Below are 17,285 nucleotides of genomic sequence, written 5' to 3'. Positions count from 1 at the left end.
GAGTCACAGGTCCCCCAGCACCGGCACGGTCCCGCTGTCCCCGCGGCACCCCTGCCCGTGGTGAAGGCAGAGCAGAAGGGATGTGGCTGAGGAAGACAAGACCTTGGGCAATCATAGAATCATAGAATCATAGAATGGCTAGAGTTGGAAAGGACCTTAAAGATCATCTAGTTCCAACCCCCCTGCCATGGGCAGGGACACCTCTCACTAGAGCAGGTTGCTTAAAGCCCCATCCAGCCTGGCCTTGAACACTTCCAGGGATGGGGCATCCACAACTTCCCTGGGCAACCTGTTCCAGTGCCTCACCACCCTCACTGTAAAGAATTTCTTCCTTATATCTAATCTAAATCTCTTCTCTTCCAATTTAAAACCATTGCCCCTTGTCCTGTCACCGCTCTTCCTGACAAAGAGTCCCTCTTCAGCTCTTCTGTAGGCTCCCTTCAGGTATTGATAGGCTGTTATAAGGTCTCCCCGGAACCTTCTCTTCTCCAGGCTGAACAACCCCAGCTCTCTCAGTCTGTCTTCATAGGAGAGGTGCTCCATCCCTCTGATCATCCTCGTGGCCCTCCGCTGGACCCGTTCCAACAGGTCCATGTCCTTCCTGTGTTGAGGACTCCAAAGCTGGACACACTACTCCAGGAGGGGTCTCACGAGCGCAGAGTAGAGGGGCAGAATCACCTCGCGAGACCTGCTGGCCACACTTCTCCTGATGCAGCCCAGGACACGGTTGGCTCTCTGGGCTGCCAGTGCACACTGCCTGCTCATGTTGAGCTTCTCATCCATAAGCACTCCCAAGTCCTTCTCCTCGGGGCTGCTCTCCAGCCATTCTCCACCCAACTTGTATTTGTGCCTGGGGTTGCCACGTCCCAGGTGCAGGACCCTGCAATCAGAGGGAGCGGCTGAGCTGTACCAGGCTGTAGCAGCAAAAAGGCACAAGGAACCAAACTCAGGGAAAATGGAGCAATCCCTTAAAACTGCAAGGTTGCTGGCGGTTACAAAGTGGTGAAAATAAAAAGTATGCGTCCTGTAGGTGAACAGAGCTCATTATGATGAGAAAGCCCCACCTCCACATCTTGGGCTAGTCACGTCCTAAATGAGACCCTACTCACAGAGCATGCGCAGTGATTTAGGAATGTTCTGTATCTTTAATTCGAAACGAGAATACGAGTAGCCAAGAGGAGCTTCTTGTGACAAGATGAGCCGCCAGTGAGCAGTGCAGTGTGGCAGTGAGTGGGTTTTTTCCAGTCTCAAAGCTTACAGTGTACAAGCCGAGGTGAGCTGCCTTTGGGGAGTTCCCACCCAGCGCCCAGCTCTGCGCAGGCATCAATAAACACACCTCTTGGCTCTGGGGGGGATAAGCTCTTTGCACCCCAGATGAAGAGCCCAGATTTGGGACAACATCTGGACCCCAGAGCCCCCTGCTCGCTGGCTGGCCCAACTCGCTGCTCAATGCCAACACACGGCGCTCGCATATATGTCCCACGGGCACCCCACACTCCTGGGTCCCCCCAAAACCTGCACAGACCCTCTGCCCGCCTGACACCCCTGCCCAGACCAAGGTCTCGCTGGTCCAGCTTCAGGTTTGCCAGTGAATACACACACACACATACAGTTTGGAGAGGACACAGACACTCGCCCCCGCCAGCACCAGGCATCCTGTGACCCTGCACATTGTCCCATCAGCTGGCACCATCCCATCGACCCTCTCCAACACCCCGGACCCTTGGTTCCAGCCTCACCAGCTGCAAGGTTCTGGTTTGCTGCAGCTTCCAGAGAGCACGACCACTACTGGGGCTAACCAGGTTTGTTTCTGGTTGTTGCCTTTGTTGACAGTAATTGCTCAGGTTTTATGTCTCTGCACATCTGTCTCCCTCCCTTTCCTTACCCTCCCAGCTGAAATGATAAACATCCTCACGCTCCACATGTCCAACTCGTGCCACCAACCAGATGTGCTCCTTTCACAGCCTCCCTCATCCTACATCGGTCAGGTCTGCCTCTGTAGTTTCTTCTTATGGCTCCTTTGACCAGACACCCTTAAAAGAGCTGACGCTCTCCTTTCGCACACCCCGCAACCCCCATTACAATGAACATTTTTCATTCAAGCAATGGTCTCCAGCCCCAGGTGACAATGCTCCTGAGGGTAGGTGACAAAGGTGTGACTTGTTACAGTTTTGTAGGGACAATGTCAAGATGCAGAACACTTTGGGTTTTGTCTCTGACGCAGTGCATTAAAGAATGTAGTGTATTAAAGACTCGGTAGTAGGCATTATCCACAAATGCTTCAACTTTATAACTAACAAATAAATTATTAGGTTGTTGAAGGAACACAAAATTTTAAGTGCTACCTTTCCATTTTCAAAAAGAAAAGGAAAAAAAAATTATCAAGAGCGAGCAGACATCCAAAGAGCAACCAGTATTCTGGATCTGCCCTCAGTATCACAGCTCTCCATTTCCACCCCAGGCTCAGCCCTTGGTTCAGGACCTCACGGTGTTCAGGACTCACCCTTGGCACCTAAACTATGTCTAAGATAACTATGAAGCTCTGAAAACCCACAAATAACCTACTGTTGTGTAGGAGTTTTTATGACACCTACCAACACATTCAAAAATTTCAGGCACAAGACTAGCCTTCCCACCCACCTCCCCTCCCCGTAAGAACTAGAACAAAAAACTAATAGAGTGAAATAAGTCCATGCTCAGAACAAGGATTTATGTTAAACAATTAAACAAGAAAAAATGTTAATGCAAGCATTTCTCTGTTTCACAGTAAGTGGAACAGCAGGTATAGGTAGGAGACAGAGAATAAAAAGAAGCAAACAAATGCTTTTCTGGAGTAGAGAAAGGCTTCCCGGAGATAAGCTACGTGGAAAGTTAAGCTACAACATCACATCAGTATTCTTTACCAAATACTGGCCACGACAGGCTAAGTAGAGTCATACCTTTCAGTTCCCAGGGTCATCTTTCAACAGTAACTTCTTTGCTATCTACCCCTTAATACAATCATAAAAGCATAAAAATTGGCCGCATCAGGCTATAGGGTGCATCCTTCTTTTAAGCATATTAAAATAATGGTGTTTTGTACTTCCCAGCACCCTCAACACAAAGCTCCCTGCAGGCAAACCAGCTCCATCACCCTTTATGAACAGATCCATCAGAGCTTTGGGAACAGATTCTTCCCCCCCTCCTCCCCAAGAAGTAGATAAGCATTTTTTTTCTGTGACAGTCTCAGACACAATCATCTGGAGAATCACCTCACAGCTGAACTCACACCTCGCTTCCCAACCTGGTAATAACAGAGCTAATCAATTATCATAGCACAGCTTCTTTATGAAATTAATTAGAAGAATCAAGAGCCTGTACAGAACCACGTGTGAAGGAATAAAAGCTGTGGCACACAGGTACTCATAATCTACTCTCCATTATTAGCTGTGGCTTCAAAACAAAAACCCAGAACACTGTTTCAGAGTGGAATATTAATTCCCCCATGTTTAACAAAGGGGAGACAAAATACACATCCCTATGATATTAAGATTTTCCGAGTGAAGACATGCTTTAAGAGTGGTGTCTAGAAATATGGATTAAATGTTCATATTGGACTAAAACATTCAAGTGTTCATTATACTATTGAAATGAGAATGCATATGGTACAGTTAAGAAAAAAGTACCACATGAGGAAAGAAGATGCAATCTCTGTTCTGTAAATGCTTTTAACGACCATAAGCAGCATTTCAGCCTCCAGCTTTCAATCTCTCATTTGAAAATTCCTTGAGCAGCAATCACACTCTATTTCTTCCTATGGCAGGAAGAGCTTCACATCACAACAGCTCCCAACAAGTATCATAATTTAACTGAAATAATGTTATTTTTCAACTACCTGTTGCATCTTAGCCAAAGAAGAACCAAAACAGAAAAGGAAGACGGGCAAACAAGCCGGTGCCGTACTCCTTTGAACCCCTCTACTCAGACCCCGGGCACTCGGTGCAGGGGGAAAAAAACAAACAATACACTTTAAAATAAATAATTTGGTAGCAAAATAGAAAGAAACCTCACAAAGGCTCTAAGCAAAGTTACTTTTGCACCTGTAGTGCAATTTCAGACCAGTAGTGGGCACTCCAACCGACTTTTACCAGCCATGATGTCTTTATTCAGCATTATCCACTGGACTCTGAATAACATTAATGCTTTTTCTGGATGAGAAACGCTGCACAAGCATCAGGGTTAAAAGCTATGACAGAAATCCTGATGTCAGAGCAAAGAATCAATTCTAAAAGGATAGTAATGCTTTGGTGCCAATTATCACCATCATCATCTCAAAGTAAAGAATGTATTTCCTGTTAAGTAAAGAATAATGAGCTGAGCAAGCAGCACATATTTTGTCTACACAGCTGTAAAGTATGACTCCAAACAGCAGGACTCGTTAGGGAGGGCCTTGTTTCACACCATATCTGGTAAATCACGGCCCCACTCTAAGCTGAGGCTTCAAATTCCTAGAATATATGGCTCCATCTTCCTTTTAATACCACATTTTTACATGCAGACACCAGCAATGCACAGACCAGATTTTTAGAGTGATACAGAAGCTCTCCTTGGTATTTCCCTCTACAACAGTAAAAAGAGAACAGGTCTTATTACAGAATGCCATTAACAACACAAGCATGAATCAACTCAAAACAGAGCGCGGGGTTTTCAGAGGAGAACGGGAGCGTTTGGTTTGCATCAATGTTATGAATTACACATGCAGTTATGTACTAAAGCATACCGTGCCCCCTAGGGCAGCCCTCGGAAGGGGCAATACCGAACACAGCCATCAAGAACAGGACCATGCAACTCATCACAAGATCAGACCTGTCTCACTGAGGCCCGCCAAAGCGTCCCACATCCCGTTTCCCCATCCCGAGCAGCAGCCAACAGCAGGCATAAAATAAAACAAAAGCAGTGATGTAAAAGTAGGTCAGGTACATGCCAATACCCCTTCCACATACTCTCACAGAGTCAAACAGTTTGTGGCTCCGGGACTTCTTCATTTCAGTGTATTTCATAAACTGTCTTGGGTTTCTTTTCAGTGATTTTGTCCCGTCTCCCCTTGAAAGGATGTATCTTTTAGCATCCAAAAGTGTCTAGAGCACTAACGCCTTGATTGCACACAAGGTCTGAATGTATCTGAAATTGGTGGAAGGGCACACGTAAGCTGAAGATGATGTCAAAGTGCGAGGTAAAGGAAAACCACACCAGCTGTCTCTCACGTGCTAACGTTTTACATACAAAATTCCTAAAAGCCTTGGAGCATCAGGAGGGAAGGAGAAAAAAGGAAATTTCCTATGTCATACACTTTGCAATGGCGTGCTGCAAACATGTTGACTTACATCACCCACTTCTATGGGCAGCAGGTGCATCCCAGCTGCAAACACACGCCACAGCTTCAAGTGCATGAGCAACCACCAATTCCAGCAACCATCATTGCTCTTCTGTCAACATCTACCACACACACATCCACCAGGAACGAAAACATTTCATTAAAGCTGATTTCGATTCTCAAGAAGCGTCTGATTCTCCTCAGAATGTGAATTCAACAAATATAAGCTTCTGAAAACCAAGACATGAAGATTTCAGGTGTATCCCCTGGGACGCTAACCTTTGTCCTTGAGTAGTGCCCAATACAACCATAACAACGCACAAATCACTGTCAACTATGCCAATAAAGAACTGCCTATATCTTCTTTCAATTACATATTCTGACACACATGCAGTTTCCAGTTCTGTCCTTCCAGCAAATCTTTTACCTATTTCTACAAAACAACCTGTTGCTCACCAGTTGCTCATCATTAGATTGACAGATTATCTGTATCTCAACCTAAAGCTGACCATTCCTGTAGCAAGTAGACCCCACCAGTCTGTCCAGAACTGAAGCCTGAGAGGCACTGCTGAATTGAGGCAAAACACTGATTCTATCTTTCCTTTGATAACACACATTAAGTAATGAAGCAGAGGAGATCTTTCCAACAGCAGCACGGCCCTGTAAAGCAGGGTATCATGGTCGTACCCCTTCCAAAACCCTTTCACAACACCTCTCTCCTGTGCTAGGGGCAGTGTCACTAAGTGTTAGTGCAACCAAAGGGCTTCCAAGTCACTACCACAGGCTACGGTGAAGGACAAGGGTTAAAGTAAAATGGGTGTATAGCCTTAAGGACACGTCTTAGGTTTTGTTTTCAGAAACTGAAGAGACTAAATTTAGTATTTTAGAAGGAAGAGAGGCAACAGTTGGAACCTCAGTACTGCGGTAAGGTCTACGTTTCTGGCCACTGAAAGTTTTATGAACTGATTAATGTCTGTTGATACATCATAGACAAAGTGCATGTACTCCCTACGGTGACTCCATGTAACTGCAAAACTATCACATCATTGAATAGGTCATCTTCACACCGGTAACTCCTAACTCTTTTAATGTACTATTTTATTTTATTGTATGATGATACTAGAAATGGAAAAATCTTATGGAGCCATATAATCTCCTCAGCAGCTCTGTGCAAGTCATGTCTTACCAAGCAGGCTTCTATTCACAGTAAACCTGCTGTGTTTTTGTCAATCCGCTTGTAAGCCTCCAAGAAGGAAAGGTCTAAGAAGCCTATTCTACACTTTAACAGCACTCATCTTGAGTTCTTGATGTTGTGGCTAATTAGCATCTCCCATTCAAACCTGTGTCAGACCTTTCCTACCTTTACTTTTCAAAAGCTTTACTCTTCTTCTGTCACTCCTTCAGGACTATGTCCCCAAAGAATCTGAGAGACAGTCATTTATTGTTATTTTTACCTAAACAATGAGCATATGCGGCTTTTACAATTTTCCCTTCAATATGAATATGAATTCTTCAGAGACCTTTGTATTTCCTTGTCATTTTTATAATGCATTACCAAATCTTTTCTAGCAGGGAGATGAACAAACTCAATATTCTAGGCAAGACTGTCCACAGCTATCTACAGATGGATTATGAATTTCTGCTTCAAAAACTGGACTACAGGAAAACCCTACAACTTTTAAACAAGAATATACCATTGCAGACTCCTGGGAAATCTGTACAAAGATTTTGAGTTGCTACCTCAACTGCTTAAAAATTCAGAGCTTTTTGGAGGTCAGTGTGAACCGTGGTGAACCTAATGGCATTCAATGGGCCTAAGGAAAAGTATTTTGATCTACTTTCACTTTTAAGTGTTATAAAGCCAATGGAACAAGTCAAATATCTAAAGAAATTCACAAGAGGACACACATGCAGTATTCTAAGGACTCACAAGGTAGAAGCATCAGGGCGATAAACTTAGTGACAACCTTCTTTTGCTAGAAACATACTCTCAGTGAGAGGTCAGAAACTCTAACTCCACAACCCAAACCACAGCCTTCAATGCCCACCCTTCCCACAAAGAAGTCAGCACTTCTATATCAAGAGCAACAACCTGCAGTCAAAGAATTTGGCATAAAAATAAGAATGTATAAAAGAACAATGCTATTTAGGAGAACTCTAAGATGTATAGAGAGGAAAGGAGGAACATGTTCCCAGGCTAGACAGGAACATGTACAGGAAAGAAAGGTAATTGCTTTAATCATCTCCTTCAGAGGACCGTAATAACAGCGTTCACTGGTGGTGATCTGCAGGGCAGCTAAGCACACCACAGCTTAGAAATAGTTAAGTATCAGGCACAACTATTTCTGGCATCCCTGTATCAAAGATTGATGTTTGAAGCCAAAAAGCAGACAACTAATAACAGATGTTTCTACAAATTCCTTACTTTCTGAATCTGCTTTTAGCCTTCCTCAGGGAATCACTGCTCCTGCTTGGGTCCTGACTTGGACACCACCTTCTCTATGTGATACCAGCCTGACTCCCTGTAACACACAAGGACCTACCTCTGAGTGGCTGACAGCGCTTGGAGCTGCTGGGAGAGAGGAGACCCTTCAAAGTGCTGACCTCAATGCTGCCCCCAACCCATATGGCTTCTGACTGTTAGTAACAGCCGCTACGATCAGGCTGTTAAGTTGCTTGTGTAAACTCAACGTTAAAACCCAGCAGGAACTCTGGAACTGTAAATACCGATTCCTGAAGAGGCAGTATCTTGAAAAAAAAAGTATTTTTTCTAAAATACAGCACTGACTACGTATTTGCACGTGTGCCAGGAGATGGCCCAGACATGGAACATGTATGTGTGAATTTGGATTTATATTTTTGGAAGAAAAGCCAGGATGCAGACAGGTTGGAAAGCATCACACTGCACTTACTTCATCCATACTTCTGAAACTGGGACCATCAGATGTGTCCCGAAGTGTACCTGTACAGCAGAACAGATGCATCCACTGAGATCATTCCCACCAGTACTAACATGAAGGATTTGTGAAAGGATGAGTAGAGCAAAGAAATATTTTCAACAGGCTGCTCAGCAGCACAAGACAAAACTATATATTCCTGGAAGGAATAATGAGCGACTACTGTCACCAGTTAATTATCTGAAAACTACCACTTTGTTATCAAAAGACAAAAGTCTGCATAGGAGGAAATTCACTACCAACTTTTCTTCTTAATATGTTTAAACACTTGAATTTACCTCTTCTGCTTCTGCTTTATTCTCTCCTGATGTGGAAGAAGCTCCACTTGCCTTCTTGTCACCATGCTGTAAAGTAGAGAAAATAGATGTGTAGTTATTAAGATCTTAAGTTATACTTTCTATGTAGAGAACTTCCCAAAAGTCTTAGTGCGTGTGTGGTTCCTTCCACCTACCACAATACACCAGAAGGGAGCATTGTAAGTTTTCCTTCTCACTATTGGACAGGATTTGATGATCTTTAAAGTCCCTTCCAACTCTATGGTTTCTAAATGACCTGCTGGGTAACTTCAAGTGAAATCACAGTCAGCAAGTCATGACTCCCAGGGCAGTACACATAACGTGACTGTTATGTGTACTGCTTGTGAGAAGTTCTAGAAGATATTACGGTTATCACTCATTCCTCATCCCCACAGTGCTCTCCAGTACTTGCTTCAGAAATGCTGTCAGTCCCACAGGCTCCAGCAGAAACTGAACAGCTCTGAGAAACCAACACAAGGTGTGCAACTACGAGCATCCGCTCCAACATCTCAACTGTCCTCAGACACACTGAGACGCTCACTATGCCCACCCCTCCTAACCTGGGAGGGAGCTGTTCCTATGACTTCTAGAATTCTGCTGCTCATATACAAAAAAATAAATGCTCTAACAGTTCAGTCACAGGTGCACATTAGGAAACACAGTTCTTCCAGGTTCCCCAAACGCCATGCCTCTTTTATCCCCTCCACGACTTTAAACCTCTTGCCTTCATCCAGCCTCATGTGCCATCCCGTTTGCTCCCCACGTGCGGCAACACACAGAAAGGCACACGTTCATCATGCACACTGGCACCCAGAACATTTTACTCTCTGTATCTCTGAGAAGTGGTGAATAAGGTCCCTCAAAAATCTTTTTCAAAAGCATATTGCTGTATTTTTAGAATTTAAAAAAAAAAAAAATTAAAAAAGCAAGAAATTTCACCATGAATATAAATGGCAACATAATATAGCTAATATCTCAGCTGCTGTAACTTCCCACAGCAACTGAGACATCTGGGAAGGAGGATTCACGTCTGGTTTGTTTTGTTAAGTAAAGACAGGAGATGATTTGAGACCGATTTATTCCCTTCTGTTTTGAGGACTGAGCAGCAGGAGGTAAAGTTTGCTAACTCACGGAAGTAATGAGTTCCTGCAGATTTTTCTTTACATGGCTATAGGGAGAAAGTAATGATCCATGTATCACTGCACTATCTTCAACGGGAATGTGCTCGAATACATCAGCAGACAGGCTGGGAAAATACTATAGCTGAATGAACAATAAAACTAAATGTAAAAAAAAATAGCATGTCTCTAAACTGTTTCCATTATGGTGGGTGGTACATGACAAAAATTTCAAAAATTGTTTTGGACAACCTCTAATAATTCAAGTTTCTAAAATGACTCTGGGCATGACTAAGATATTTGACAAGTTTTAAAACTGAAAATGCTATTCTCCTACTCCAGTTGTGCCTCTTCAGAGGGAAAACAAGCCCCAAAGGTTGCCTTTTCAGGTAAAAGATGAATTGACTCACTGCCACATAATAGCACTTTCAGTATAGACACAATTAACCCAGTTATCTGTGCTTTATATTGCTACCATAAAAGCACACCACATACATACCAGTAAAAGCAATGTCAGTGAGCATGCTCTCGCAGAGCCAGCAATGCTGTAAGGCTGAGGGGATACAGCTCCTGCCCAGAAACTCAGTTGTGCAGACCGGGCTCTCTTCCTAAACGGATCCTCCTGGCATCACAACACTCTAAAAGCCAAGTGCTGCCCCAGCTACTTCAGCTAATAAAGCAAGCATGTCTTTCTGTACACTGCATGTATTTTATTGCTTTTATTCACAGAATCATGGAATTGCCCAGGTTGGAAGGGACCTTTCAGATCATGCAGTCCAACCATCAAGCCAACACTGAAAAAACACATCACTAAACCATATCACTTCATATTCATTTGATTCTTCAAATTTGGACATCGCTTTAAGAGCAGCAACACCAGTTAAAGCCTAGACTTTATTTTCTTTTTTCTTTTATTAAACCAAGTCACAGAATGCAGGAGCCTTACTCGGTTCCTACTGAGTGTGCCAGGCTTTCACCAGGGCCAGATCTGGTGTTACCCTTCCTCCCTAAGTCCATCTCCTCACCTTCCCACCAAGGAAACCCGAACCAGACAGGACACAGCATCAATAGGGCCCCTCGTCCCAGGACTGTGCAGGGGGAAACGCGGTGTCCCAGCAGGAGGACGGAGCTCAGAGTGTCCCCTCCAGCCTTGGCAGACGCTGCTCCTGTTTTCCCGGAGCAGGGGGTCAGGTACGGGAGTCTGCGCTGCTTGCGGAGAGGGAAAGATAAGAGGGCTGGCAGGATTTCCTCACCACCCTTCGAGCAAAACATCAACGCCACGTCCCTGAGGGACATCCCAGGGTGGCTTCACTGGCCAGAGAGGAGAAGGAATGGACCAGGCCAAGGACCACAATTTTTCCACCCCTAAACTTGAGTTACAGAGAGATTAAATGCATACCATCTTCTCTCCAGAAGGTTCTGTCAAACAGCACCTGTAATAATGGGACTTAAAAGCCAAATACATTTATTTTAACCACAAGAACAAAGCACATATAGTCCAACCAAAGTAATTTTTGATGCAGTAAGCTGGCATCATGCAGTGTGTACACATCAAGTGCTGATACTCTCTGGCCTCAGATAATAAAGCAGCCTATGGAAGTATTACCTCACTTGAAAGCCTGCCATCCTGAGGCGGTGACCTTGGAAAGCACAACTTCCTAACACACCTCCTGAGAGGACCAAGCTGGTTCCCTGAACAGCTGATGCTTAAGACATGAGAAGGGACCCTGTTTCAAACATGCCCTTCAACAGCTCTTTTCTGTTCTGTATTTCCAACCTCTGAACCTTCTAGAAAATAAAAATTAAATATAAAAATAAAATAAAGCAAATAAATCGATCTGTCCACAAGAAACTAAGCTCAGGTTTTCTGAGGCAGTACGCGTGCACTGCTCCTTTACATTCCCAAGTGGATGACAGAGTTGACTTTTCCTTTGGGCACTATTTCCTTTTTCTGGTCATCTTTCCTTGCAGTGCCAAAGAAACGCATCCATAACCAAGCCAGTGGACAGGAGCAGCTCCAGCTCTGTCACATGAACAGTGGGTGTACAGTTGAAGTTACATTTCTAGTTTAACTAACGAGCTAACAACCATTCCTTATAGTTGCTAGCTCAGTCCAAATAATTTTCAAACTTTATTAACTAAAAACAAAACATGCAAACCCACCCATAATGACATCTTCACAAAATAGATAAAGTATCATGAACAAGGAAGTTTATCCTGAGATCTTCATCCTGTTCTACACTGCACAAAAACACGATGACACTACTCACAGAATTATAGAATTGTCCAGGTTGGAAGGGACCTTTAAGGTCATCAAGTCCAACCATCAACCCAACACTGACAAACTGTGGCGTTGTGCTCTCCCCATTTTGCTTCCTCCCCACCCACCCCAGCTCCGGCTCGGGCCTTGGCCACCATGGCCATCACAACATCAGTTGTGATAACTTGCACTTGGACTTTGGGGGATGGCTGGCAACATAGTCAAAACACTGTCTGGAGTGGGGACCTAGATATTTTGTTCCCATGAGAATATGACTATAGGTCAATTATCTTACTGCATAAATAGTGGACAACCCAAGAGCCCTCTGAACTCTCCTGTACGGCAGCGGGCTGCAAGCCAGGATCTCCCCTTCTGTGAGGACGCTCGCTTAAGGTTCTACTCCTCAAGGTTGAGAGATTCCTTGCCGCAACAGATTCTCAGTAAGTGACTAATAGCATGCTAAACTTTGAAATCTTAAGCTAAGTAATGTAAAGGATTGATTGTGCATATATAATCCTTTAGACATAAACCGTTGACCAAGTCTGGGACTAGGATTGGATCCAGCCGCACCTAGACTCCTCTCTGAGAAGGAATTTAGAAAGAAAGGGGGTCCTTTCTGAACCTCGTGACTTAACGGGAGGGTCTCCCTGACAGCTTGTTTGACCCTGTCCTCTCTGCAGTAAATAGTAGAGTGTGCCTTGACATTGAATCTCGTAAAACACTATAGCATTTACTACTGGTTTTATCGCACTTACTACTGATTTTGTTAAATCACTGTTTCACCTTAATAAACATTTCACTACTTCACTCTAACTAGTGAAGTTAATCACTCCGTCCGCGACACAAACCCACCACTGACCCATGTCCCTCAGCACCACGTCTGCCCGGCTTTGAAATACCTCCAGGGATGGTGACTCCACCACTGCCCTGGGCAGCCTCTGCCAAGGCTTCACAACCCTTTCCATGAAGAAATTGTTCCCAATATCCATCCTAAACCTCCCCTCGGGCAACTTGAAGACGTTTCCTCTTGTTCCATCGCCTGTTCCTTGGGAGAAGAGGCCGACCCCCCCTGGCTACACCCTCCTTTCAGGGAGTTGTAGAGAGCGAGAAGGTCTCCCCTCAGCCTCCTTGTCTCCAGGCTGAACACCCCCAGCTCCATCAGCTGCTCCTCACAAGACTTGTGCTCCAGACCCCTCACCAGCTCTGTTGCCTTTCTCTGGACACGCTCCAGCCCCTCAATGTCCCTCCTGCCGTGAGGGGCCCAAAACTGGACACAGCCATCGACGTGGGGGCTCACCAGTGCCCGGTATAGAAGGACTATTCATCACCACTCTCTGAGCCCGTCCCTCCAGCCAGTTTTTCACCCAGCGAAGCACATGCCCATCCAAGCCATGAGCCAGTTTCTCCAGGAGAATGCTGTGGGAAATTGTGTTAAAAGCTTTACTAGAGTCTAGAGAGACAACATCCACAGCGTTTCCCTTACCCACCAAGTGGGTCACCTCGTCATAGAGGGAGATCAGGTTTGTCAAGCAGGACCTGCCTTTCATAAACCCACGCTGACTGGGCCTGATCGCCTGATTGTCCTTCAAGTGCCGCGTGATGGCACTCAAGATCATCTGCTCCACATCCTTCCCTAGCACTGAGGTCAGACCAACAGGCCTGGAGGTCCCCAGATCGTCCTTGGGGCCCCCCTTGTAGACCGGCATCACATTCGCTGTTTTCCAGTCCACTGGGACCTTCCCAGTTGGCCAGGACTGCTGGTAAGTGATGGCAAGTGGCTTGGTGAGCACATCCACCAGCTCCCTTGGCACCCTGGGGTGGATATCATCCAGCCCCACAGGCTTTTGTGTGTCTAAGTGACGTAGCAGACCCCTCACCGTTTCTCATTGAATTAGGGGGGTCATTCTGTTCCCCATCTCACAGGCTGGGTACCTGGAGAACAACTGGTCTTACGTTAAAGTCTGAGGCAGAAAAGGCATTGAGTACGTCAGCCTTTTCCTCATCTTTGGTCACTATGTTTCCCTCCGCATCCGATAAATGATGGAGATTCTCCTCAGTCTTCCTTATAGAAACCTTTTTATTGTCTTTTACAGCAACAGCTGGATTAAGTTCCAGTTGGGCTTTGGCCCTTCTAATGTTCTCCCTGCACAGTCTCAGGCAATCTTTGTAGTCTTCCTGAGTGCCGTGCCCCGTCTTCCAGAGGCTATAAACTTTCCTTTTCTTCCCCAGTTCCAGCCAGAGCTCTCGATTCAACCAGGCTGGTCTTCCCCACTGGCTCATCCTACAGCACATGGGCATGGCCAGCTCCTGCGCCTTAAAGATTTCCTTCTCGAAGAATTTCCAGCTTTCCTGGACTCCTTTGTCCTTCATATATTGTTTTATAGACACACCTTTAACTTCTGAGCCAAAGAGCATTCATAATGTAACTGCCCCAGGTGAAAAGCACAGAGCAAAATACTAACAACCAACCAAACAACTGCATTTTCAGCCTGCCCATGCAATAGTCAGACCTCAACTACAGGTCTTGCTGCAAGAAACTCCTTCCAAGCCTCAGGGGCCCCATCAGCACTAATGAGCCTTTGGTTCAAAGCCATTGTGCAGCACCTCGGAGGGCCGCAGTGATGACACGCTCAGCAACTGGGTGAGGAGGGAAGTCTCCTTGGGAGATTCTCCACTGAAGTCAACCGGCTTGGCATCACAGATATTAAAGGAGACATGTCATTTTATGTGGATAGGAATCTGACCTTTGGTTTTGGTTGAAATTGGGAAGGAGCTCTCTGACGCTGCTAAGAACACTGCCAGGCAGAAAGAGGTGCCGGGGAACTACAACTAGCAACATAAAGAATGGCAAGCTGAAAAATGGATTCTTCTTACGGCCATCCCATTCTGCTTTAAATACACCAGCCAGTAAAAACCCTGGTAGAGCAGTGAATCTCTTTTCTGTCTGTTCCTCTCTTGCACCTTTTCTGCTTTGCTTACTCATCCTTTAGGCCGTGAGGTCCTCCAGGCAGACACTGCCCTGTGTGAGACACGTGCACGCGTCAAGAGAGGATGTGTGTCTCACACGGAGGCCATAGGTCCTCTGCTGCTGCCAACAACTGCAACAACGGGCTTCCCACGGAGCACACGGAGGAGCGGTTTCCTTAGCCGATCACAGGTAGTTACGTTGTCTTAGCATCTTTTCTCACCCTGGATTCGGTGCACCAGGACTACCGAGGCCTTTACCGTTCGTGTCATCACTCAATGCAGCAGTTTCTAAACTTTCCTTCCTGTACCTTTGTGTCACCTGCACCACACTCTATCACTGATCTGACTTGACACAAGGAATGATACCTGAAAACATCACTCAACACTGATCCAAGCTACTCTGAGCCATTTAAAAGTACAGTTATAAATTCAACAGATTAAACCTACCTGATTATCTATTTAGGAAACACATTAAAGTGGTACTTTCTCTGAAAGCCACCTTACACAATGCACACTTTCTGTAAAACTTTAACAGTGTGCAAACTTTTCCTCACCACTCCATCGAGAGACCAACCATTTCCTCGTATGACTAATAAATTATAAAGAACACTTTTTAAGGTAATTGCAGGTTCGTCACAGTAACGAGGACCGACCTAAGTCCAGCCAAACCGCACGGAGCCATCAGAGGGCTGTGGTTTACTCAGGGAGTCGCTGGCAAGCGAGGACTATTCCTGGCAACTCCACCACCCACCTGCAGTTAAAAACATGTTGCTGAAAAAAAAGGCAGACTGCGGAGTTTTTCCCGGAGCTGCAACAATCCCAAATAAATTCTGCCTCATGTCGCAAATTGCCGTGCGGTAGTTTCGTCAGCTAGCGAGCTTGCATTATTCAGAAGATTACGAAAACAACCAAAAGCACGAGAAAGCAGGGCTTTTTACAAGTAGAGCTGGTAAAAGGCAGCGGAGGGATTACGGAAGCGCAGCCAGAGAACACCAAGTTCTCATCTGACCCGAAACTCTACTGCGCCAGCGTTTAAAAAAAGCGCTGATTTGCCGCCAGTCACCACAAAATCCTATTCCTTGTCCCTCCTTAAGCCCTCACCCCGGAGCGGGGAGGGAGCCTGGGGAACACCCCGTCCCGGGGAGCCCCCCGTCCCCGGCCGCCCCCCGTACCTCCCGGCCCGGCCTCGCCCCCCGGCCCGCTCCCATGGCCGCGGCCCCCCCCCGTATTTACCATGGCGTACCACCACCGTGCGAAGGCCATGGCGCTGCCCGCTGCTCTTCGCCGCCCGCCACCGCCCGGCCCTGCCTGGCCGCGCCCCGGCAGCCGCCTCACGCCCCAGGGCGGCACCCGCCTCCTCCCCGCCGGGGCTGTGGCGCGGCGGGGCCGGCCCGCCATTGCCCTCCCCCCCTCACACGCACCCACACCCCAGTCTTACCGCCGCTCCAGGCTGCGACATGGCGGTGGGCTCCTCGCCGCCTGCCCTCGGCGCTGCTGCGAGGAAGGGGGGCGAGGGGGGCGGCCGGTGGCGGCGAGCAGCGGTCCCGGCGCCGCAGCCCTCCCGTCCCGCTCGGCGGCCGGTCCCTCCCCTTCCTGCCCGGGCCGGGGCCGGGGGGGCCGGCGGCGGGGCCCCGGCTGAGGCGGACGGGCGGGGGCCGGGCGTGAGGCGGCGGGCACTGCTCTCCCTGTCAGCGCCTCTGGCGGGACGGCGCCCGCTCGAGACAAGAGTGGCTTTGCTTTAAAAAAAGGGAGTTTTGTGGGAAAAAAAAGGCACAAACGCTTTCCTTTTCCTCACAGAAGTCGGCCCCTGAGCCTTTCCCCTTGAAAAAGTGTTGGCGATGGACGGACGGCCCTCAGGTTGGCGCTGAGGGAGGTGGTGCCGGGGATCCTGCCCTGTCAGGGCTTCCCTCTCGACGGAGCCCCGTGGCAGCGGCTGCTCTGACACCCTGGCTCCTCAGGGGACCCCGGCGCCTCCAATACCCCAACACCCCACTCCTCCGGCTCCCTGACATCCCAGCTCCTCTGGGACCGTGGCTCCCTCAGCTCCCCAGCTCCTCTGGCACCTCGGATCCTCTGACAGCCCAACATCCCAGCTCCTCCAGGACCCCAGTTCCTCTGACAACCCCGCTCCTCCGTGATCCTTGCTCCCTCAGCTCCCTGGCTCCTCTGGATCCCTTGCTCCTCCAGGACCCTAGTGCCTCCAGCTCCTCCAGCTCCCTGACTCCACCAGCTCCCCAACACTGCAGCTCCTTTGGCTCTCCAGCTCCTCTGGGACCCTGGGTCCTCCACCAGCCTTGGGCCTTGGCCGTCACCCGGGCCCGAAATGGCCCGGAA

At 47.2% G+C, this 17,285-nt stretch overlaps 1 protein-coding gene across 4 annotated transcripts in view; it reads right to left on the bottom strand.

Annotated features, from left to right (window-relative positions):
* The window catches only part of CAST (calpastatin), a 68,045-nt gene extending 51,509 nt beyond the window's left edge, over window positions 1-16,536 (bottom strand). For 3 of the 4 annotated variants that reach the window (XM_074165849.1, XM_074165847.1, XM_074165850.1), the window contains exons 1-2: window positions 16,390-16,536; window positions 8,589-8,654 (exon numbers count right to left, since the gene is read on the bottom strand). In XM_074165849.1, coding sequence (XP_074021950.1) covers window positions 8,589-8,654; window positions 16,390-16,410 — 87 coding nt within the window. In that variant the 5' untranslated portion in view covers window positions 16,411-16,536. Of the gene's footprint in view, window positions 1-8,588; window positions 8,655-16,184; window positions 16,252-16,389 lie in introns of those variants that run through there. The other variant, XM_074165848.1, reaches the window with a different exon arrangement.
* Window positions 16,537-17,285: the final 749 nt, after the last annotated feature.

The sequence above is a fragment of the Numenius arquata genome, chromosome Z (assembly GCF_964106895.1).
Source record: "Numenius arquata chromosome Z, bNumArq3.hap1.1, whole genome shotgun sequence".
In the NCBI taxonomy this organism is placed as follows: domain Eukaryota; kingdom Metazoa; phylum Chordata; class Aves; order Charadriiformes; family Scolopacidae; genus Numenius; species Numenius arquata.
Note: the sequence above shows the minus strand (reverse complement) of the source record. Positions and strands in the feature narration are given on the sequence as shown.